The 23,884-nt window shown below is 41.1% G+C and overlaps 1 protein-coding gene across 4 annotated transcripts in view; it reads left to right on the forward strand.

Moving 5' to 3' along the window:
• col12a1b (collagen, type XII, alpha 1b) overlaps positions 1-21,664 on the forward strand; it is a 151,801-nt gene extending 130,137 nt beyond the window's left edge. For 2 of the 4 annotated variants that reach the window (XM_085247749.1, XM_085247751.1), the window contains 15 exons: positions 97-255; positions 2,153-2,230; positions 4,864-4,950; positions 7,856-7,909; positions 8,224-8,319; positions 9,301-9,354; positions 12,560-12,613; positions 12,716-12,769; positions 12,953-13,024; positions 13,110-13,145; positions 14,374-14,440; positions 14,552-14,737; positions 15,583-15,651; positions 18,288-18,458; positions 20,752-21,664. In XM_085247749.1, the coding sequence (XP_085103875.1) occupies positions 97-255; positions 2,153-2,230; positions 4,864-4,950; positions 7,856-7,909; positions 8,224-8,319; positions 9,301-9,354; positions 12,560-12,613; positions 12,716-12,769; positions 12,953-13,024; positions 13,110-13,145; positions 14,374-14,440; positions 14,552-14,737; positions 15,583-15,651; positions 18,288-18,458; positions 20,752-20,876 (1,362 nt within the window). In that variant the 3' untranslated portion in view covers positions 20,877-21,664. Of the gene's footprint in view, positions 1-96; positions 256-2,152; positions 2,231-4,863; positions 4,951-7,855; positions 7,910-8,223; positions 8,320-9,300; positions 9,355-12,559; positions 12,614-12,715; positions 12,770-12,952; positions 13,025-13,109; positions 13,146-14,373; positions 14,441-14,551; positions 14,738-15,582; positions 15,652-18,287; positions 18,459-19,281 lie in introns of all 4 variants that reach the window. The other 2 variants (XM_085247752.1, XM_085247750.1) reach the window with 2 other exon arrangements.
• The last annotated feature ends 2,220 nt before the right edge of the window (positions 21,665-23,884 follow it).

Here is a 23,884-nt window from a genome sequence, read left to right on the forward strand (position 1 = left end):
TGCAGGCTGCGAGGATGAAAACCAGACATGGCACATGGTCGTAGAACAAAGAATGCGCCAATAAAATCTCTCCTTCCTTTCTCTTTCTGTCTGAAGCTGCACATCCTGGTTTCACCCACCAACGTCCAGCTCAACATCGACTGCCAGGTAGTGGCGGAGAAGCCGATCAAGGCCGCTGGAAACATGTCCAGCGACGGCTACCAGGTCCTGGGCAAGATGTCCAAATCCATCGGCTCCAAAGGAGAATCGGCAACTGTAAGTGAACTCTGCGTTCACACAAACAGGAGACTGATGTTATCTACCGACACAAATGATTTTCTCTATTTTATCTCTATTTTACTTTGACTGCAAATAGTACACACATTTCAAAACAAATTAAATTGACACAGATTTCATCTGTTTCTTTATATAATCCAGGTAATCAATAAGAGTTTGTTGATCTTTAGCATCTTCTGGTCCTACTTTTAAAGTAGGGTTGGGTGATACAGTAAGACTTTTCTAACATGCCAGCAGACAAAAAAAAACTGCCTTTGTTTGCAGCCTGCTTTCCCTCACTGCTCACATACTAAACATGCAAAATCACCTTGTTAGGTTTCTTCAGTTGATGCATGCCTTCCACTCTAAATCAGTTACCAACAGTTAGATATTAAACAATCAGGGTGCACAGCTTATAAACTGGGTGACAGAAGAGTTTAGCAATACGTGGCTAACTGAACTAGCTGTCGAGAAGACTCGTTACATCAGAGTGTTACAAAAAACAGGAAGTGAGGCTTCCACGTAAGTGTCAGTTCTCTACAGCACTACATTCACCATCATGCTGATGTCTGTGTCTGTGTTTGAACTCTCTGTTTAAAGATGCTTTGTTCAGCAGCCTCACAAGTTCGCATTGTACAGTGTTGAATTCTCACTAAACTGGCAAAAAAAACAAAATAACAAATAAAAAATTTCTGTCAAAACTAAAACTTAAAACTGGGGTTTATTTACTAGTTCCGACACCCAACCCTCCCATCACCATCCATCCATTCGCTTCCGCTTATCCTATTCAGGGTCGTGAGGGGTGCTGGAGCCTATCCCAGCTGTTTTAGGGTGAGAGGCAGGTTACTCCCTGGACAGGCTGCCAGTCTGTTGCAGGGCTAACACATAGACAAAGACAACCATTCGCACTCACATTCACTCCCACATTCACACCTTTGGGCAATTTAGAGTTTCCAATTAACCTATCCCCACTAAGTGCAAGTCTTTGGACGGCGGGAGGAAGCCGGAGGACCCACGCAAACACGGGGAGGACATGCAAACTCCACACAGAAAGATCCCAGGCTGATTGCGGAATTGAACTCAGGACCTTATTGCTGTGAGGCAACCACCCTACCAACACGTTCTATGAAATTCAGCCTGGTAGATTTGTGTTATCTTGGTGAATCACAGACAAAAATCAAGAACCAAGGTGAAAGCTGGGTGGAGAAAAATGAAGTAGCACAATTATAAAATGTTAGCTGCTGCTGACTTTATCAGCGCAAAACAAACAGTGCAGCTTTTTACCTCAGCTGTAAAAGGCTGGTGGGGTATTGTCATCACCCCTACGTTTGTGAATGTGATAACTGGAGCAGGTAGTCACGTATATTTTCAAATTGACACAATCAGTGCAGCTACCAAAAATCGTTTGAATCTCAGTTTTCTGAGAATCTTGTGGATTTGATAACGATGTAGGATTTTGAAATTGATACCTGAGGTGTGTCTGCTAGGAGGCTGAGGGGTAGCACTGCTGTCAGCAGTATTCTTATTCATTGCTGTACATTTAGTTTGAATACTGAACAAACTTTAATGAGCAGAGAGTGAACTGAACACAATCCACAGCATTTTGAACATTTTGTAATTAATTAAAAGGTTTTTTTTGAGGGGGGGGGGGGGGGGGGGTACAGAGAGGTTGTAGATAATTCAAACAGTGAAATGAGTTTTACATGGCGCCACATGTAAATCAATCAGCAGGGTTGTAATGCGAGCCTTTCTCCCCGGGGCTGATGGGACTCGGCAGTGCCTCATTCTCTGCTGTTTTTCTGCATGTCCTCTGGTAGCGGTGGAGGGTGTATCACAGACACATGTACCACTACGCCATATTCATGTTTTTGTTTTTTTCTTCCCCCCTTCTCCACAGTTCCAGCTCCAGATGTTCGACATTGTCTGCAACTTGGCCTGGACCAGCCGAGACAGATGTTGTGACCTCCCATCGAGGGTAAGGGAACCCCGACCTCCACAAAGCCTTTGAGCCTAACATATTTAGCATGTGCCCACTCTGGCACGTCGTCGCTCCTTTAGCCTCAAACCGGCAGCTGAGTGACGATGATAAACTGGCGCTAGCTTCGACTCCAGATAATCAGCTGTGCTGGGGAGTATCTCCTCCGAACGTCTACTGGGATTAAAGAATATAGAAACAGCTGATGAAGTTTTGGCCGATAGGGTGCAAAGATTTCCTTCCCAGATATAATCTTTTTATTCAACCTTGAAAACCCCACACCAAAAAACCCATTGCTGTTTTCACAGCCTGATTGGACACATGCACACTTTGGGTTTTCTTTAAGTCTGAAAGTGAAGAAGAGGTTGTAGTGAGGTTGTCTTGGTACACGAAGATCAATTTAATTTCTACGTCCAGCAATAAACGACCCATATATCTCAGAAACTCACACTGGCTTGTAAGTGTACACTTTTCTGTGTTTGGCTTTTTTTCCATCTATGGAGCATCTTGGGGATGTTGATCATCTCATAAAGGGGTGCTATCAGGCCAGCTGGTTCTCTGAAAGAAACCAGACCAAGGAACAATGCACAAAAACTTTATTGATGCATTTAGTCACAGTTAAAAGTGATGGTAAAACACAGACGAGTGTGTTTGTACTGTAACACTCAGCAGGCAGAAGTGTGACCTTGATTTGCCTTTGAAGGGATTTTTAGACCCAGCAGCAGATCAAAGCAGAGGACTCGTAATCAGAGTCAGAACCGGCTCGAATCACAGAGGGAAATAAACTGGGTATATATGATATGCAGTGGCGTGTGAGCCAGCTTAAAAAAAAAGCACAGTGAACTGTGGGAAAATAAAAAGTTTTCAGAGCACACATAAGATGCTGATTTATTTAATAATCTAAGCTGAATTATGTTCAGTACTTACATTTTATTTTAAAAAAAACAACAACAACATGAACTGGGTGTCCCGTTATCATAGCTAGGTTTCCAAAGAAACTGAAGTGCAAAAAAACATTGATTTGACATGTAATTAAATTTTTATATAATTAAAAATTGTGAAAAAAAGAAAAAAGAAATATATATATATATAGGAGTGAGATTCAGAAATGAAACCATCTTTTGTGGACTTATCCCATTTAACACGGACTCAAAATTTAAAAACATTTCCTGTGGTCGATCAAATCGTTCATAGACGCTGCATCCTCTCCACTAAAGAGACAAAAACTTTTTGAGCAAAGTTCAAAGTATGGTACAGTACAGGTAACTTGCACATCTATGAAGGCACCATTAATGCTACATGGCAGAAGACTTTGGAGAAAATCTTGATGAATTTCAGCAGGACGGTGCCAAACCACATTCTGCACGTACTCCAAATGCATGCTTTAGTGAGCACCAACTCACAAATCAGTCCTCTCAAATGGTTTTACACTGTATGCTGATGACCCGCGAATATTAGCAAGAGAACAGTCCAACAAACAGACGATCCACTGTGAGCAGCACTTGACGACTGTGGGGAGGAAGAATTCCTTTTTTAACAGGAAGGGACCGCCCCTTCCTTAGCCTCATTCTGATGGCGGACAGTTAGATGGTGATCAGAAAGAGAAGGAGGAACAACAGTAGTGTTTGGAGATCTTGATTTTTAGGCCGTAGAGAACGCGAGAACATATGAATCTAATTCATCCAGGGCAGGTCCAAACGTTGTTTGTGAAAATGCTTTCTGTTGTTTGTCAAGCTCTTTGTGGGGTGAAAATCTGTGGGCAATAGCAGCAGCTACAGTAAGAACAGCTCAGGCTGTGGTTAAGCGGCTGGCCTCTCTCAGTGTGATGGTTTCTCACTTCGGTCCCAGCAGAGATCTCCAGAGACACAGTAACAAATGGAGCTTTGTGTGAGCGCAGTATGTCTGCAGCTGGATGTCCAAAACATTTTGAAAAGTGCTTCAACTCCAGCGGATTATTATCTAAATTGCTGCCGAGCAGGGACAGCTGCTTGATTGGTTAAATGATCCAAACTGAGGCGATCTGCGTGGACTCGGTGGAAATATCCACCCACACAAGAGGAGATTTAATTCCTTGTGAAAGTCCTGCGTGAGCTGAAATATCCACACATCGGGTCCAACATGAGTGTTTAGCAAATGCTTTAAATCCAAGCAACTGAACATCATAGTTAGCATTCCCAGTCGGCGTGAATAGGAAAGGATGTCATCATTATTCAGAAATACTCACAACACAGGATTTTTCTTATCAGTTGTCCTATGGGCCATGCTAATTCTGTATCTTCCCTTACACTGATGGGATTTTAGAGCTTCATGAACAGAAAGTTCATATAAGAAGCTTATATGAACTACATGAAGGCTGTAGTTTACTTTCACTGTCTTTGTCGGTGAAGCCGATACCAATAAATGATACCACAGGGCGCCACACAGCACAGTTTTTGCTCTGCTCACCACCTCATGGAACACTTTTTACCTGCAGACATCCTGTGCAGAGTCTTTGTGCAATGAGAGTCGTGTGACTGTTCAGCAGCGATTTCAAAAGGAATTTTATTTGACCTTGCATGAATGCAATCGGTGCCTTACCTTTGCATTTTTCCCATCGTTTTGACAGTTAAATTGTTTTCTTCTTTCACAAACAGAGAGATGAGATGAAGTGTCCGTCTCTTCCTAACGCCTGCACCTGCACCTCGGAGGCCAATGGGCCGCCAGGACCTCACGGACCAGTGGTGAGAACAAACTGTTATCCATTTTTGTAGGGCTCTTTTCTATTCTAAAGACAACTGTGAATGTTAACCAGTGTACACAAATGAAATGCATAAAATCGAGAGCGTAGGACAGGTGGATGGTGTCCTACACTGATCTTGATGGCCAGAGTTAAATCCTGAGCTTTCTTGCCTAACGAAAACAGAAATCAGAGATAGGAACAGCAGCTCTGAGCCATGTGAGGTCTCTACGGTGCAATCAGTTATAAATGAAGAACCAGACAGCCGATAACTTGTCAGCTCCCTGATTGTGAAACTCAGGGCCTGGAGGAATTGGAAGGTCATTCAAAAGCAGGTACTGTTTCTGGGGCTCCAGTTTGATTGGACCACTGCCCCAGTCCTGTGGTCCAATCAGCTTTGGTGGATAGCAGGATGAGGAAAGAGCTGTCAGGAGGGCAAGGCAGCATCAAGTGGCTTGGTAGATATAGTAGAGATAATGCTTTTATTGTGAAATCTTTAGGGATTTGTGAGGATAATGTGAGCAAAGAGACACATTTAGAGACACCTGCTGAAGTTAGCAAAAACACTCACAAATGGCTACACGTATAAAATCCTTAAAGGTGGTTTGCTACACCCAGTTAGCCTCTAACGCAGACATGATGATGGTAAAAGCAGTGCTCAGTTTCTAATTTAAATTAACTTTTAAATTACATTTCAAGCACATTTTTTTTAAATTTATCATTTACTGCTTCAAACAATTTTCACTCAGGGCAGCTTTTTACAGACTCAGGACCACCTTATCTCAGCAGAACTCACTGATATTCATGCTGAATGGTATGAGGCCTTTACAGTTTCAGACTCATGAAAGTTGCAGACTGCGCAGGGAAGTGGGGAGTACTGCAATAAAAAGGAATGTATAGAGAAACGTCAGCTGTTATCCTCACGTACAAGCAGTCAGAGGGAGGAGGCGGCTGCTGTAGGTTCATCCATCAGCTGTCAGACAGGCACCACAGTTTACTTTCTCCACTCTCTTAAAAGATTTTATGAGGCATTGCAAAGAGGCTTCCTGTGGTTAATGTGCTTCAGGACGCGGTATTCTCCCTCGTACAACATACAGCGCATAAGTGGCCATAAATAACCAGGAAAGCCAGAGCTTTGACTTATGCGTTACATGGTAGCACAACCACTGTGGAAACGTGTTTCATTACAGAATACAAGCCCTGCATTACTTTTCTCAGGGAAGATACTTTTTAGTTTAAATAGATTTCACTTTAAAAAAGATGAACATACTCATCGTTAAATCACCCGATAAATGGACTGAGGGCTTGAAACAGAATGCTTTTCTGCAGGGTCTGAAAATGCTGCTAAAACTATACAAGGCTGGAAATTCATCATTTACATCAACGTTGAATACGAAATCTGAAACTAGTTTGTTTATATAAAGCTAATTAGTAACAGAAAAAACCATGAAAATAAACATAAAGCTGCCAAGATGTGTGTGGGGCTTTTTTTTATTTTTTATTTTTTTGGGTGTTTTTAAATGAACCTCAGGAGGAAATGTTCTTCGTGCATTCATCTGCAAAGTCACGAAATATTTACATATCTGCAAAAGATTAGTTGTCGTTGACATTTAAACATGATTCAGATGAAAATAAAAACATACAGTTTTACATGGTTTCCTATCACCAAACAAAAACCCACAACGCTGCACAGGAATCTGTTACACAGCCCCACCTGAACCCTCAATGAGCTGTCAATGCATGTTGGGTAATGTAGGAGAAAAAAGATTGAATTGATTGATTGAATTGAATTAAACAAGAGATGTGGAAAAGAATAATTCTTAACCATATATTTTTTATTCTTGGATGGTATTAGAATAGCTTTGCATGACTCACAGTTCAATAATAATCCTTCTTTATCTCATCCTGGGCCTCCTCTCCCTTCAAGTCGACTTTCTTCTGACTGGCTGCCCCTCGTAAATGAAAGGTCTGAAAATGACAGAAAATAAAGAAAAGCAGAATTGGTTCTCAAAAGGCAACGCTCATTGTTTGGATTAAAATGCCCCCTTTCAACAGCATTAATGATTGCTTACTGTGCATTCAGGCCAAGGTTATTGTTATTATCTTTAGCTAAAATAAAGACTAGACTTCTGAGAAAAAAACATGAAAGTAATTAAAAGAGTTTGAGAACTTGGAAAATTAAGATAAAATACAAATATAAAGGAAATTGGACTTTTTTTTGAGAGCCTGGATGTCTGCAAGACTGAGTTGACTGCTTTCACAAAAAGTTTTTTAAAATTGTATCCTGCCCAGATTTTTCTAAATCTTACCTCTGACTTAAGCCCTCCTCCACAATGATAATTAAAAAGGCTAAAATCAACATTGTAATTAATGAAAACAAAAAAACTAAACAGACATCAGAAAATTCTCCCCGGGAACTAACTGAAATGAAATGTAATTAAAAATAATCTCAAAATATACTAAAATTAGAAATCAAACGCTCATTAGAGCATGCAAAACGCGTACATAGACAGTGCAAAGACTCTGCAAGTTAAAAATATTTCAGCTTTGATGAAAAAAATAATCCGGCTTCACGCAGTGTTGTAAAAGCTGATCAGGTGAGAGGGACTGGGCTCTCCTGCCGCCTGCAGCTTTTATAAGTGAGCTTTGTGCTTTCTGAATCACTGTGTTAACTGCTGAATAACTCCAACTATCTCTTGTCCTTCGGGAGGAAGCAGTTCTCCCACACAGGCTGTTAGGGGCTAGTGTCTGTGAGTTGTGACTGCATTCATGTAAGGCCTTACTCTGCTTCCTCAGGCTTTTCTTCCAGACTGGCTCCCTTTTGGCATGTTCAGACTAATTTCCCCCTCGAGCATCTCTTGTGTCCTTCTTATCTTTGTTGTGTTAACTAAAAAATCTTTTTTTTTCAGGGTGCCCCCGGCAGCAAAGGTCCCCGAGGTGAAAGAGGAGAGCCCGGTTCTGCTGTAAGTTCCTGGGGAAAAAAAAATTCTCTATCGCATTTCCCTTCATCACTTGCTGCTTCACATTTTCTTGCAAGCTGAAGAAAATAAAAGATGGTACAAGTGCAAGAGCTTTGAGAAGCACATCTGATTCCACTTACTGATTGAGTGTTTGTGCTCTCCTTGTCCTTGATATGAAGGCTCAGTTCTATTAGCATTCCTTGTCTCCTTCCGGCCTTTTCCAAATATTTCAACAGTAGTACACTTCAACTGGGACAAGAGATATCAACAATAAATTCCTCCCATGTTTAAATATTTCTCTTGTCTGTATTTTGCAGGGACCGTTGGGCCCGCGGGGAGAAATTGGACCACCTGGGCCCATGGGTCTGCCCGGCCCTCAAGGACCGAGCGGGCTGTCGATTCCAGGAGAAGCTGTAAGTCTGTAAACACACCTGACATCAACACACACACAGAGCAGAGTGGGGGGGATTACTTGGTGATTTATTATAAAGAGAATTTACAAGCCAGGGAGTATCTGTGGCAAGGACTCACATTCTTTCATGTGTGAGGGAAAGAAGCGATACCAAGAAGCCCCCGAACGTCAGTATCACTGAATGTTAATAAATCACAGCTTGGATTTCCGTCTCAGAGATTAGATGTACCCAGATTAAACTGAGATCACTTTCCAGAAAGGTCCCACGAAATAGAGGTTTGTGGAAAGTACTGGACAGTTTCTGCTGCTTAGTACTCAATTAATCTAACGATATTGTTAAAGGTTACAGTGGATTAAACAGGTTTTATGGATTAAAACATACACTCGATTGAGGCTGTAGGTTTGATTTCAGATGCTGGGAGATACAGCTAATGCTTTTTTTTTTTTTACATTACCTTCAAACTTCAAAACTCTTGTGCAACTATAAATCATAATGTAGTTTAAATATTTATATTTCACTCCTGAGTTTCCAGATGTGCCAAAAAATGCAGTTCCTCTAATGTCCTCTGGGGAGGACATTAGAGTAAGTTTATAGCCAATGAAAATGGTTTTGGTCTTTAAGCATGGTTTGCTCCTTGTAACATCTGTACAGGGTGGAATTTGTGGAAAGCACATTTGGCATATGTGCTTGAGTTTATTCTAAGTATGGTCAATTCTAGTTCCAGAAACAATCATTATGTTGGCCCAAAAATGCAGCACCACGATATTAACTAGTCCAACAATTGTTATATTGGCTATATGTACGTTTTATAGACTAAACCTGACATGGATCATTAAATAAAATTTGAGTTTTGATTTATTTAGCAAGTCTTAATCTGGTTAATATTGCTATCATCTACATCAGTCACAGATCCATTTCTAATTGTTCTGTCCCTCCGAGTCACCGTCTTCATTCATTAATGATGTTGCTTTCTGTTTTCAGGGCCGTCCTGGACCAAAGGGAGACCCCGGTGATTCAGGCTTACCTGGGCAGAAAGTAAGTGCAGCTCAGTTTGTGTTTGAAAGCAGGAAACTGGGGATAATTCACATTTTGACTACTGGTCTGGCACGCGGCCACATTGGCTGCACGCAGATGCTTTTCCAGCTGGGGAGAATTCAGAGAGAGAAGAGGCCAACCGTGCCTCCACTGCAGGTTTCTGAATATTACTTTTAAATTACGTTTCTGCGCACATTCGAGCCAAGAACAAGTCGCCTTGATTAACAGTGCTGGATAAGTGTCGACCCGCGGTCAGCCACTACATCCTCCTCTCACTGAAAACTGTTTTATCTGGGAACGCATGAGCTGCCTAAAGACAGACGTGACACCTTAACTTCGTTGGCATGAAAGTGAAAGCAGTCTGTGTGAAATATTAAGTTACAGATATCAGATGGTGCTTTCATTTCTTCCTGGAAGGAAGCATCTCTCGTGTAGGCTGAATTGAAAAGAAGAATCCAGGCCAAACAGACAGAAGGTAAAGAAAGGTGATACTGACCAGAGGTCAAAGGTGTGCTTGTGTTAAGATGAAGCCATAAGCAGGTAGGCCCCTGAAATGCCTAAAACCTATAATCGGTTTTCTCCAGGCCATCTTCGGCCTCAGTTTGGTTGACCTGCTCAGGTGTTCCTGGCTTAAATGTGGAATGGTGTTTGTTTATAGCTTCAAGCTCGACCTTTAAAAGACTTCAGAAGAATTTAAACAGAGTGCAGCTTCCAACCTTAAAGGTTCCATGTCAAACTGCACAAAAACATTTTTGAAGCAGAGCTGCAGAAAAGGCGTGATCAACCAATTGAGTGCAGGTTCTGCTAACAGCTAAAACGTGCAAAAAGTTGTACGATAATCAATGGTTGACAAATTATTTCCAATAGATATCAGGAAAAATAAAGGTTCAGACAAAGTGGAGCAATCATTTAAAGAATAATTGTGGTTTATTTCATGGTAACTTTATGCTCTCTTCCTCTGTTGTAGAAATTCGGGGAAACCAAAAGTTTGTTTATAGTCTGATTGAAAGAAAACAAGGAAATCAGCAGCTTGGAACGGATGTTTGGCTCTCCATCCGTCCATGCTTGCCTTCTGACTTAATCACAAACATATTCTTCCCCCACTGAACAGTTAGATAAAAAGTTACCCTAAATGATAGGCATATAGTGAATAGTTTGTAGCATGGTCACCTCCTTGGGTCAGCCGCTCTGAAATTCCCTGTAATCCGTTATGTTTTCTTATCTACTGGAACCCCCAAAATTTAAAGACGCACACACAGAAAAAACAAAACAAAAACGTTTTTCTCTACTTGTCTTGAAATTGGATTAAGATAATCTCATCAAATTGTCAATGTGGAAATTATTACCATCAGATTTATTTATTTTTGGTCTATTGAGATTTGGCTGCACAAACCTGGTGGAAAATTGTTAGTTGCTTCGTTCAAAACAGTGTTGTAAATCAAATAAAGTGGACCTATTATGTTTCCCCGCCCTTATAGTCATTATTTTCATCCTTGGACCTACCAGAGTAGCTTTACATGATTCACAAGTTCAGAATAATCCATATTTAGCTTATATTGGGCCTCAATGCAGCTACTCGGCTCATCCTCTGTCTGAAACCAATCATCAACGCATCTCCATTACGCACATCTGATTGGCTACCCCTCATAAACAAAAGGTTGGTTGGTGCTTCTGTGAGATTACCATATTCTTTGACATCATATAGATCCAAGACTAAAAATGAAGCCAGTATTAAACTGATGTTTGAGCTTTGTGATCACAGGGACTACGTGTACCTGCACAGGTCTTTTCTTGTGTTTAATAAGAACTGAATCCAAACCTGGGTAGAGTGGTGAAGAATCGATCCAATCCAAGTTTTAAAAAAATGACCGCTTTGCCAAAATACCGAAATCTACCGTTTTATCAAAGCCGTTACTATTCTGAGATAAGATGTTCCTTAGTGTTGGTGCTTTGATGTAATGTTGAGCACCAGAAGCAGTTGGTCTTGTGTGAACATGCAACCAACTTGTGTAGAAAGGAAGGGGATGAATTTACAGGGTTATGAAACAGCTGGACACTGCTTTATTTTTACTCACAAAAAGGTTATGATTAAGTGTTGCGAATGGGCCTAACTGTAAATTTTGATAGAGGAGGCTGAATGGTACCAGGAACATTTAAATGCAGTGCCAATGGGTCTTGAGCAAGTGTTGGGATGTGACAAGTGTTGGGAATGAAATCATGTCAAAAATTCACAGTTGCTGCTCTTGGTTGGAAATCAGAGCTTCATGTCCAAGGTTGAACTTGGAAGGCCTTGAAATAACAGATTAAAGTGTCATTTTTTTTTTTTTTTAGATAATTTCTGGTAAACATTTGTTAGGTTTGTCACTGAAAACTCATCTGAGAGTTTTAATAAACTCTGGGTCACCTTCAAAAACTTGGTAACAGTAGGCAACGTTTTGCCACCATGTTCACATTTAACATCCATATTTCTTTCTGTGTGTGTGTGTCAGAGTTGATGACGACTTTATTTAAAAGCCCTTGCTTACTTATTTTATTTCAACTAATTCAGTGTTTGTAAGTAGAATTTCGAAAAAAGACAATGAATTAGATGGAAAAACAACAGTAATTAGTGCTACCTACTTCAAATCCTTTATTCAATAATTTATTTCTTCCAGTCAGCTCAACTAGTTAAAGGACTGGAACAATTTACTGCCCTGCTCAAAGTGTTGTTGCACTGGAACAGCATGCACAATTGGGAATTAAACCTTCAAACCTTCACCCGCAGTGTTCATGCAGAGCTTCAGACTCATGAGTAAGACTGATTAATCAGCTCTTTATGCCAGTAAAACAAACTCCACGTGGACCGTATTGGAGCAACGAGGCTGCAGGTGACCATGTTGGAGCAGATGCTATAGCAACATGCATTTAATGAGTTACAGACCATGCGGTCCTGGTTTATAATGGCCAATAAAACGGTTCTGGAATATGTTATGTTCCTTGTAAATCTTATGCCAAGGCATCAAAGACCAGAGACAATAAAAATAGTGAGCAGAGTTTCTGAGCAAATGAGCACGGGGGGAAAAAAGAAAAAGAAAAAGACGTTTACTGTCCGGCACGACGCTGAAACAAACCAGCTCGAGTTGGTCAATCAGAGGAAAGGTGGACTTTCTGTTACAGATGATGAGCATAAAATACTTTTTTCTGAGGGGTCTTCTCATGTTTGCAGGGTTCTCGTGGTCCTCCTGGTCCTGTTGGCCCAATGGGACCCGCCGGAGTGAGGGTGAGTATAGCCAGGCTGTTTTTAATGGCATCCATGCGGTCTGAATTCTTTAAACATGAACTGTATGGCTTTAGGGTTTTAGTCATTATCTTATATTTCCAGGGCCCTCAAGGAAAGGAAGGCCCAGCTGGACCTAGAGGAGCCCCAGGGCCCATGGTAAGACTTCTAATGGTTTGACACATGCACACCTCAGAGCTGCAAACCACGTGAACAATTGAGGCATTTAATTGCCTTTCCAAAGAGCTTTCTACTACCTTTGCAGGCATATTTCCCAAGAGTCATCTTTGTCCTCTTTCCCACTCATCGATATTTTTCTTACCCTTCTCTTTTTCCTTGCAGGGACCTCCAGGATCTCCTGGAGTACCAGGTACCACAGGAAAACCAGGAAATCCTGGAGACTCTGGTCCTCCTGTAAGTTTGCTGGCAGGGTTGTGTGTTAATTGAGCAGCACGTTGGGCCTGAATAGTTCTTAACAGTTTTATTTCTCTGGTTCTAGGGTCCCAATGGTCCAAAGGGAGACAAGGGAGAGAGAGTGAGTAAACCTACATCAAATGTTTTTGTCCACAAGTGATGATATTAAAAATATCCTACAACATGTCAACAACAAGCTGATGAAAACAAGAGGCTAGATTCCCTGTGCAGTTTCACGTTTCAGGAAATTTCTAATAATACATTTACATATAAGTGACTTGAGAAATGACAAATGGGGCAAACAGTAGGAAATGCTGGGAACTTATCACTTAGCATTACGAGTTGTTTGGAGTATTTTCCTGATGTACAACGTGTGACCAAAAAGTCCATGAAAGAAACTGTACCATTTTAAATGTGTCTGCTCCTGGATTGTCTTCATGTGCATGTTCATCTGGCATCCAGTGCGGCTGCCATTCTAAATTTTAGTCTGAAGCCCGATTTCAACATAGACAATTTTAACTTCAGGTTCAGAGAGAGACGAGGAATCTAGTCTTTTTGGACATTCATTAGATTGCATCAGTGCTGAGGTGTTGAAATGCTCTGAGGCGTCTAAGGGAGAACATTCAACAGAAACCAAAAATATACACACAGAAATTGGATGCCATCCTCGAAGTAGTAATCTTGTCCAGAGCTGCCGTGCTTCCAACACTGGGAACACTTCCTGGAAGTCCTGTTCTGTCAGGACGTCAAGCACCATCTGTAGTGCATGTTGGATCCGCTTCAGTTTGCCGACCTTCAACTTGAATTTCAATTTTTTTGAAGAGCGAAGTAGCAGGGAACGAATGGAGATATTCATATTAGTGCACTCCATATTCTCCATAATGGAGGACCCATTTGCATCGCACCACTGTTGAGTTTGTTTGTGCAATAGGTTCTCCTAGGATGTTAAACTAGAACTTGGCATGGACAATCCAAAGCTTCATGTGGGACGAATTCACTGAACCACCTGGAGAAAAACGAGTAGCCAGCTTCTGTTAGAGCTCCCAACTCTGCAAACCTTTTGACCAGGACTTTGGACTTTTGACAGCTCTTCCCCTGCTAGACTGCTGTTTGGTCTCTATAGCCTCAACCTTTGAGATAAAGGTGGGGGTCATTATAGCTGTTGCAAATGCTCCTTAGTGCAAAAGCAGCAGGTGGTCACGAAAATCCTGATTGAGCCACGTTTCAATGAAAAGTTTCAGAGAAACATTTTCTGACTCATATAAAGTCTGTGCACAATGACAATAAAGAACTATTCTATTCCTTTCTTCACTGTTTTCCAATTTTAAATCCTGCCTGTCTGCACCCAGGGTGACTTTGCTCCTCAGAACATGATGCGATCCATTGCCAGACAGGTTTGCGGACAGTTAGTCCAAGGTACGTAGAACACATTTTCCCCCTCCTGACATGGATTTAGAAATCTCTGCCTCTTGGCTTTCACGATGTGGTTTGTAATGTTCTTGCTTTCTCTTCACCCTGCTGTTGCAGAACAAATGACTCGGGTCAACTCGTTATTGAATCAAATCCCCAGCAACATGTACCGCAACAATAACCCAGGCCCTCCGGGCCCTCCTGGACCTCCTGGCAATCAGGGACCCCGTGGAGAGCCGGGCGCCACAGGAAGGAACGGATTCCCCGGAAGTTCCGGATTGCCCGGCCAGCAGGGAGAGAGAGGTACAAGCCACCCCTGAGAAGTTGCTGCACGGCAGGAGAGGCTGACATCATGAACAAATGGAGTTAGAAAAATAAACATGAAGTCAAATGATTTCTAAAATGGGAGCACAGAAGGCAGCAAAGTGATTATTTACTCTGCAGAACGTTTACCTAAGACGCACCAAACCATCACAGAATGCTAGAAAGGCCTGGCATCATCGTTAATCTGAATTTCAGTCCAGATCGAATCAAATAAAGCTGCTGATGCCAAAATGTAAAAATACTGCAGTGAAAAAAGTACTTCTATTGACCCAGAGACACTTTTTTACATCTTTTTTTTAAATTCTCATTTGACGAGATTTTTTGATCCACAAACAGCAAATTGTAATCTAGGGAGATTGGCCAATGCACACTGCATGTTTCATTTATCCAGATAAACTACTGGCACTGGCACTCGGTCAACAAAACTTAGAAAACTCCGATCTAAATGATCATGAACATGGCTGCTAGTGCATTCATCCCTGTGTTCAGTCTTATTAAAGAAAACAGAATAACTACTGAAGATGTTGCCGGGCAGAATCAGAAATTAAATGTATTTGCATTGCACCCTCACCTTCTGCTCATTAAGGACCCCTTTCTGAAGTCTCACTTTCCTGTCTCACTTTATGTAACAAAAATTCAGGAAACATATTTCAGAAGAGGCAAAAAAAATGTTCCAAAGCCAAGTTCTACCACAGGGAGGAGCTTTTAAGTAGGAGCTCTTATGTAAGGGGAGACAGAAAAAATGTCTTATTTTATTCTGCAACTTACAGGATTGAGACCTCCGAGCTCCCAGCCTAATGATACTTGACTTTCCCCCCCTTCAGGTCCCCCAGGAGAGAAAGGCGATCGAGGAACTTCAGTAGTTGGAGCGAAAGGACCGAGGGGACCTCCAGGTACACATTCTTTAGCAAGACACCAAAAATACTTAAAATGTTGGTGAGATCGCTGACAGCTAAAGTTAACAGGCAAAGCTGATTCCTAAGTCCATAATTTATCATCGTTGATGAAACCATCATCTGAACTGCCCCTACAGATTTGTAAGGCTTAAAAAAGATAAATAATTTATGTTTCAGCAAAACAGAACTATTGTCTCGTCACATTTGCCACTAAAAACCCAAACACACTCAATGTTTGAGCCAAGATGATGGAAATGGAGCCTTTGCATATAACGATCTACCTTGATGATGTAAACCTTGATTTTTACCTGCCTTTGTCACTCATCTTATTGAGTGTCTCACCTTATTCACACCCCACCCCCACCCACTCAAAGATGTCGGCTGATTCAAATGCTGAAAGCTTTGTTTGCTGCCATTCCTGTTAGTCTCTGGCACCAGTGTTGTGACATGTTGACACACATTTGACAGCAAGATACCCCCCGTCCCGTCTCCTATGAGTATATTTCACTGAGAGGTTTGAATTTGTCTCAGTTAACCATGTCTTCTTGCTCCTTAAAACTGCGCTTAGTTGCCCTTAAAGTAGTGATTTAGCCAGGTGGTGGTGCAGCATTGTTAAAGAAAAACACAGACTTTGGTCCTGAAAAAAGCAGTTTCACCAGCAACTGCTTATGTAATCGCACTCCATCCTCCGCGACTGCAACCCTGCCGCTTTGTGACGGTCCCAGCTGTCAGACAGAAGCAGTTAGAGTCGAGGAGGGAGAGGAGAGCAGTGAGTCAGCCTGGAGGACATGCCGAGGACGGCGAGGAGACAGTCGGGCAGGAAACTTTCCAATCTTTTTCTGTCCAAGTCTAGACAAAATTCAGAGGGGAGGGGAGGATCAGCACATCCTACTTCTTTTTCCCCATCATAGTTTACATCATTTCATTCCATGCCCGGGACAGTCAGCAGCAGCTCGACACCTTTTCAATTAATTTTGTTTCCAGCTGCGTTGAGTCGCAGTGGTCTAACAACAATATCATAAAATGTTCTCATCTCTGTTTACATCAAATACAAGAGTGTAACTGTAGTTTTTATTAGTTCTAATGGTATAAAAGCACATGGAAGGCTTTTAAAAATTCTGACTCTCAGAAACACGCTGGCTCAAAGCAAAACGCACTTCATGAAAGCGTTCACATCTGAGAAAATGAAAACGCAGCCGGCCTTTGATCTGCACCATTTGAACAGTTTCATCTTTTTATTTTTATAAACGTTGCTTTTACTGGAGAATCAGTCCCGCCCTTCCTTTGAGGCAAAGTTTATAAAAATAAAAGACATGTTGCTACCACCTTTGTCCATGCTGCATTATGCTGATGTGATTTATCCATGTAGTTTGAATGTAGGGTTTGGTGACCATTTGAAGATATCCCATTAACCCCCTGTGTGATCTCCAATATCTGCACCACTGGGGTGGGGGCTGCAGATGAAGTTGAAGTGAATCCCCTTAATGCAGTTTTTTTTTTATTAATAAACAGACCCAGAGGGGGGAAAAAGATGATAGACCTGCTCCTGTTTTGGTATCGTTTTGAGATGATGGACATTTATTTCTAAAAGGGAAGCAGTTCAAGCACAAATTTGTGACTACACGCACATTTGTGTCTAAAGCCATGTCATGGAAGTATAGCGAGGAAGAGTGCAAATAATCTGAACGTCAGGATAAAATTCATTCCATGTATTAATGAAATAAGCTAAAAATCACTCCAACCATCATCTATCCCCAACCTGGCTATGACCCCAGTTATCTTATATGTAAGGCTGTTCTTGGTCTGTACCACGTTAATTATTGGCGTCCAGCAACAGTTCTTATTTAGAGACCGTTATCCTTGGTTATCATTCTGGCTTGTGGCCTAATCAGGACTGTCGCAGAGCTGTAACTGTAACCTATTATCCATGCAGGATGGGAGCGTGTGAAGCTGAGTTAGATAACTCTATTCCACCTCATGTCAAAAGTCGTGGCGATTGGCTATTATGGAATTATATTTATATCATAACAAGGCAAAGCAAATTTCATTTCATATGCACAAAGAAGCCTTCGTGCATGCACGAGTCTGCTCTGTGCAGAGGCTTCAGAACTTGCCTAAATAACTGTTAATAATTACTTCAGAAAACTTTATTTTTCAGATCAAATGCAGTTTAAAATAGCGTTTCTGTCACTGCCACAGTGTAACTGAGTTTAATGCAGTAACCTGAAGTGTCCAATTACATTAGGACCCTGTCCTTATTTGGGCTCCTCCTCCAGACAGTCAAATGAGCAGGATTTCTCTCAGAGTGCAGAGCTACCAGTGACAGCGTGAAACTGTAGCAGCGTGAGTAAAGCTGACACACGCGTGTGCGCGGCTGCGCGTTGCTGAATTTACGCACGAGGAATTTAATTCCGCAAGTGAAACTGAATTATTTGCTGGTATTATGTTTTTTGCTCTCGCACATATGATGAAATAAATATGATTCCATAAACTTCAGCCTGCTGTGATTGCAGTCTGGTAACACTGACAGTTGAACACACATGGGTGTGTTGTCCATTTCCTCCCTCTTTGAAATGCTACTGATCATGATAACCTTTTTATTTTTTTATTTTTTTTTAAATTAAACACATCAGGTCCATCAGGAGAGAGCAGGACCGGACCCCCAGGCCCTTCAGGCCCTGCTGGATCTCGCGGACCTCCTGGACGTCCAGGATACGCCGGAGTCCGTGGGCCTCCTGGACCTCCTGGATACTGCGATTCCTCTCAGTGTGTCGGTATTCCTTACAATGGGCAGGGATACATAGGTATGTAAAGCATCCTGTCTGTGATCAGAGACATTAGTTCTGTTTGGCAATCTGGGATTAAATGCAACAGTAAAAGAACACGCCAACATTTTGGGAGATGCACTTTCCTGTTCATGAGTCTGGGATGTGATGACTTTAGAATAACACTGAAAACAGAAACTCAAGGGTTAGGCTGATGGATTCTGACAGGGCATGGTATAAAATGATACCTGCAAAGCCAATGCATGCTTTGCGATAACTCAGAAATCTCTGTAGATTAAAACAGCAAAAAAGGTATAAGATAGAAAGTAATTTATAAAAGCAATAGAAAAAAATAGGTTGAAATAAGTTTCCTCCAAAAGAGGGAGTCTGAGCTGCCCCTTTGTGTCAAAAGGAGCCAGTTAAAGATGCTAAAGATGCCTCCTGGGCACATTCAACTGGGCAGAAACCCTGGAGTAGACTAGAGCCCGTTGGAGAGATTCTATCTCTCACCTGGCCTGGGAATTCCTCGGGAGTCCTCAAGATGAGCTGAGAAGTATCGTTGGGGAAAAGGACATCTAGTAGTCTGGAAACAGAAGACTGAGCTTGATGTGAAGCAATTACTTCAAACCACCTCAACAGCTTAAATCTGCTTCCAGTCTTTATTCTAAGCTGGGCCAATACTCCCTGACTCTGGTTTATAAAAAGGGAGAAAATGCACTTCCCAAAATGTCTGAGCACTCTGTTGTGGGGGGATTAGTGCATGTGTGAAACTTGTAGTCAACTAATAAGCACATAGAGGTTATTGATTTGCTGTCTTCTGCTGACCTGACTGACACCTTCCATCCTCTTTGGCCCGTTTCAGGTTCACCATAGTAGACTTTTTATACCGCCTGTGCTGCTTTCACTGACCATCTGAAAACACAAAATAAAAAAGTCCTGTAACTGAATCACTCATATGCTCTAAAGCTGTTTAAAGGGATAACCACCAAAGGAAACAATTAACAAACTGTGCTGAAAACATCACAACAACAAAGAGGGAACGAGTACTAACGACTCACAGACAGTAGAGCAAAACACCAGCAGCAGCGGTGATGGCACCGACCTCTTTAGTGGCCTGTTTGCATCTTGAAGCCAAAGACCAAACAAAGAAGCCTTGTTCAGTGGAGGAGCATGCAGCAAACAACACCACCGACAAGCCAAAACAAATACTAACAAAGGTGGACTTGTACCAGAGAAACCAGTGCAGCCACCTCAGCATCACCACCCACAGCAGCAGCAGCAACTCTGTTAACAGCATTTCTCTCCATGTGACATGTAAATAAACTAATTTGTGCCTTGTAAATGATATTTGAATCAAGTCCACTAAATTTAGTCTTAACATCTGTAGTTTTAAAGCTTGTGCCTTGCAAAACAAACCTGCTGCTTGCTCAAACGCCAACAGAACATTTTATTTTTATTGTTTTTTGGTGGTTGTTTTTTTTTTAAATTTTAAGTCTTCCCACCCATGTGCTTGTAGCCATTTTAAACTGCTCGGGGTCATGCTGGTCTGTCCTACACGTGTGACCCTGCAGGCTTAGATTCACCACTTCATGTTTTCATGTCCCCCCCCCCAAAAAAACAAAAAAAAAACCAACAACAACAAGGAAACCCCACCCAAACTACATCTGGTTTAAAATACTAACAAAGCTTTCACAAATTCTTTCTAGTCGGGTGGTTGATGATCTCATGTTTTGTTGCATTTTGTGAATGTATGTGATGGAATTGATTGCTGGTAATGCTTGTGGTTATCAGACTAACACCTGAAATTCTAACAACACAAAAGGAGAATATGAATGCACTGAAATGTATAGCAGGGGCGTGCCCAAAGGGTGCCTTGGGTGACCTGGGCCATGTTTAAGTGATAAAAACAGTCTCAAAGGGTTTTTTGTAGTGCAGACTACATACAGACTGCTATTTTTGAAGTAACGTTCATTTCGCCTGCAAATTTATTGGTTTACCAAGATAAATACTGGCAAACCTTCACTATTGAGCCCTCCCCTCTAAAGAATGAATAAATTACACTACGATGATAAGACAAACAACTCAAACCAGTTTGTTGCTGTGTAGCTGTATTGGTGACAACCATTTCCCCCTCTGTGTCACACAAGCCACCTATGACCCCCCCCACCAATACTGGCCACACCCCTGCTGTTTACTAACTAGCTGTGTCAGTGGTTTAGGTGGAATCAGAAAGAAACACAACTTTTAACCAGTTCTTCTTGTGCATGTTGAGAAAAATCAAGAGAAAATGTGCCAAATTACTTTGCCAATTGGCCCAAATGCTATCTCCAAGCAGGCCAATACCCATCTGAACCTGACACCCAAGTAGTCCAGTTCCCCGAGGAGGACGGCGAGTTGCAAAACCAGCGTCAAAAGAGATCACTACCAAGAAAGACAACCAGCAGGCTAACATCATAAAGACAAGTAGCGTTTTCTTTATCCGTTTAATTTTCTTCACCTTAACCTGTGTTCGTTCATGAAATTATAAATAAAAATGGGGTTTGACACCTCAAATTTATTGGGTAATACATTTCAGTGCCTAAAAATCTATGTGAATATTCTTTTTTGTGTCAGGCGAAGGGTTTAGACTGATGATGTTCGGGGGTGACTGGCACAATTTTAAAATAGACAAAAAACAAATTACAAAAACCTGTGAGCTTTCCTTTTCCATTTGTCTTTTTGCTTGTAACATATTTGCATTGAGTTTGTATTGACTAGCAGTGTTCAACAGTGCACTCATGGTAACAAGGCTAGCAATAGTACAGCAGGAAGGAAAATGTTCAGTGTCAGGACATCACATATGAAATGTTTATTGTTTTGCTTTCACACTTCATCCAGTATGTTCAGTATAACCTTTCTCATTCAGTTCATCTTTTAGGAGGTTCAGTTAAACACCGCTTTCATTTTGTATCTTTATATTTATCAGTTTTCCTTTATTCCGTCACAGATAATTTTTACCAAAGGTGGAATTGCATGTCTGTGGTGTATATTTAGTACATGTTCACTACATTTCATCTTGTTTTAATCAGAATATTTGTCATCGTCATTGTCATCGTATCAAATGCGGTCAAAACCTGCATGCAAGACTATGGAAATGGTCTTGCTGCTTCATGTTTTAACTGCAGATTGTGAATTCCACAGCCTTATTTTCTTATTTATTTCTGAAAACAGAAGAGGCATTTTTCAATAAAACTACTGAAAATCCACTTTGGTGTGTTCATTTCATGTTAAAGGACAGAAGCCAAAATAAAGCAAGTTCAGATCACACCAAAGCAGACTTGGGTTGAGTTCTTAACAAGCAGGACTGGGTTTCCTATTGTACACTGACTTGAAGGATACCTTGGCCACCAACTACTATCCTAAGTTGTTTATGCTCTAACCGAAGCATCTAACAGAAGAGTTAGTCCTTAGACTGATTCAAGGAACATTTTGAACAACCAAAAGTGCTTTTAAAAAACAGAATCAGCAGCCTGGGATGGAGCCAATAATCCAGCTGTTTCATCTCCCTCAGGGCAAAGACCTCCATCTTTGAGTGGAAACTTGGAAAAGCAGACAAGAATATAGCAATCAGGAAATTGGGGAAAGTGTCATAAAGCGCTGTTCTCTTCAGCTTCTTTGAACACTCTTTTTACAACCCCGAAGCCAGGAGCGTTTGAGAATCAGCTAACTTCACTTCCTTGATTTATTCACTGCTATTTTCTCCTCAGATATTTTCCCCCTGAATCATTGCCACAAACATGAAGCTTAATAGCCAAGTGAGAGGTACTAATTATCTATAAGCTGTAAACATCAGTTCTGGGCCATGGAAACACATCATCATCGGTGTTTGACTGTTCAGATGAGTTCATCTCTACTCGAGTGTGACTCATCTGGAGCTACCAGTTATAATAGTCTTCCCAAGAAGACAGTTTAAATTATTGAAGGGGAGAGAATGAATGATGGCTGCTGGACGTAATATCACGTCTGCACTCAGGGTTGTAGAACCAATGCTGGATTACAAAAAACAAATTCCTTCTCCTGTCAGCCAGATTAGCCACTGAAAAATGCATTTTTAATCAAATTATGCTTTTATAGAAAAAGTGTTAGTGATTACTTTTATAATTACTTATTTTTTTCAACAGATATATCAGAATGGATGTTTAAAGAGCTAGTATGTGCTGAGATGGCTTAATCTCATATGGAGAGCTAAGGCAACAAGAACAGCCAGCCAATCAACAATCAGCGTTAGCTGAACTTTTGATTAGTGCTCATCGCCAAACTCAAATATCTGATTGATACTGGATGGTAGTTACGACTGTAAACTCAAAAAGGTTTTAACCCATAGGGAATGACCGCCCGAGAATAAATAAAGTTTGAACTTTTGATGAGCCTAAATAAGTTATGCTTTCTGTTATTGTTAATTATTCACAACATTTACTTCACATTTTTAAAAGGAATAAATAAATCATAGCCATCAGTTGGTCACAAAAGCACCATTTTCGCAGTAAATATGCACATAAAATTTACTGAATATGCGTTTTGCAAGTGGACAGTCTTTAAATATTACAGCTTTTGCCAGCCTAACACGCTTTAACGGCTTCATATATGCAAATGACTGATTAGAATGGCCCAAATTGTGAACTCTCCTGCAGTCTGTGTGATGTCTGAATGAACTGATGTGCAAACACTTCAGCTAACTTCCCTGTATTATGATCTTGCAAATGGATGTCACGTATCCTGGAAGCTCCCTCTACTACATCAGAGTATTTCCATAAGATTAAATGTGTCTGTGTTAAGGAATATATTCTAAAACACTTCTTCAGTAAAGACTCAGAGAAGAGAAACACACAGAACTTCTTGCTAGCAAGGGCAGCCTCCAGACAGAGAGACTCGCACTGAGAAACTGCCCCGGTCTTTATTTATACTTCAGTGAGCGTTTGTTCCTTACATTGGAATGTGGAGGTGTACGTACGTGTGTGTGTGTGTGTGTGTGTGTGTGTGGGGTCAGAGTGTGGCCCCATAAATGACTTCCCTTAACCTGCTGGTCTGGAAAATCCAACAGTTCATCTATATGTAAAGAAGCACTTAAACTAAAACTGACATAGCTACGTTAATCCTACCATAAAACAATAAGACAAGGTACGACCTCTCTCATGCTCCTAGGATGTGGGGGTGAACACCCTAGAATGTTACAGACCTCCTAGGATGAGACATTCTTTCAATATGCCACCAACTATATACTTCTACACACAAATAAGCAGCATTCTACCATATGCAAACTTATATCATTAAAAGATTATACTGACTACTAAGTACAATTTTCCTATTAACAGTCTGACATACTTGAATAATGTTGAGAGAATCAGGTTGGAACAATTCATAATAAAAAAAGAAAAACTGACAATTTTTTTTAAAGCAGGGCTATAAATAAAGTATGGAGGTTTTCT

The sequence above is a fragment of the Mchenga conophoros genome, linkage group LG15 (genome assembly GCF_057382185.1).
Source record: "Mchenga conophoros isolate Kocher_MC1m ecotype Shallow Benthic linkage group LG15, M_conophoros_male_GT1.1, whole genome shotgun sequence".
Classification (NCBI taxonomy): domain Eukaryota; kingdom Metazoa; phylum Chordata; class Actinopteri; order Cichliformes; family Cichlidae; genus Mchenga; species Mchenga conophoros.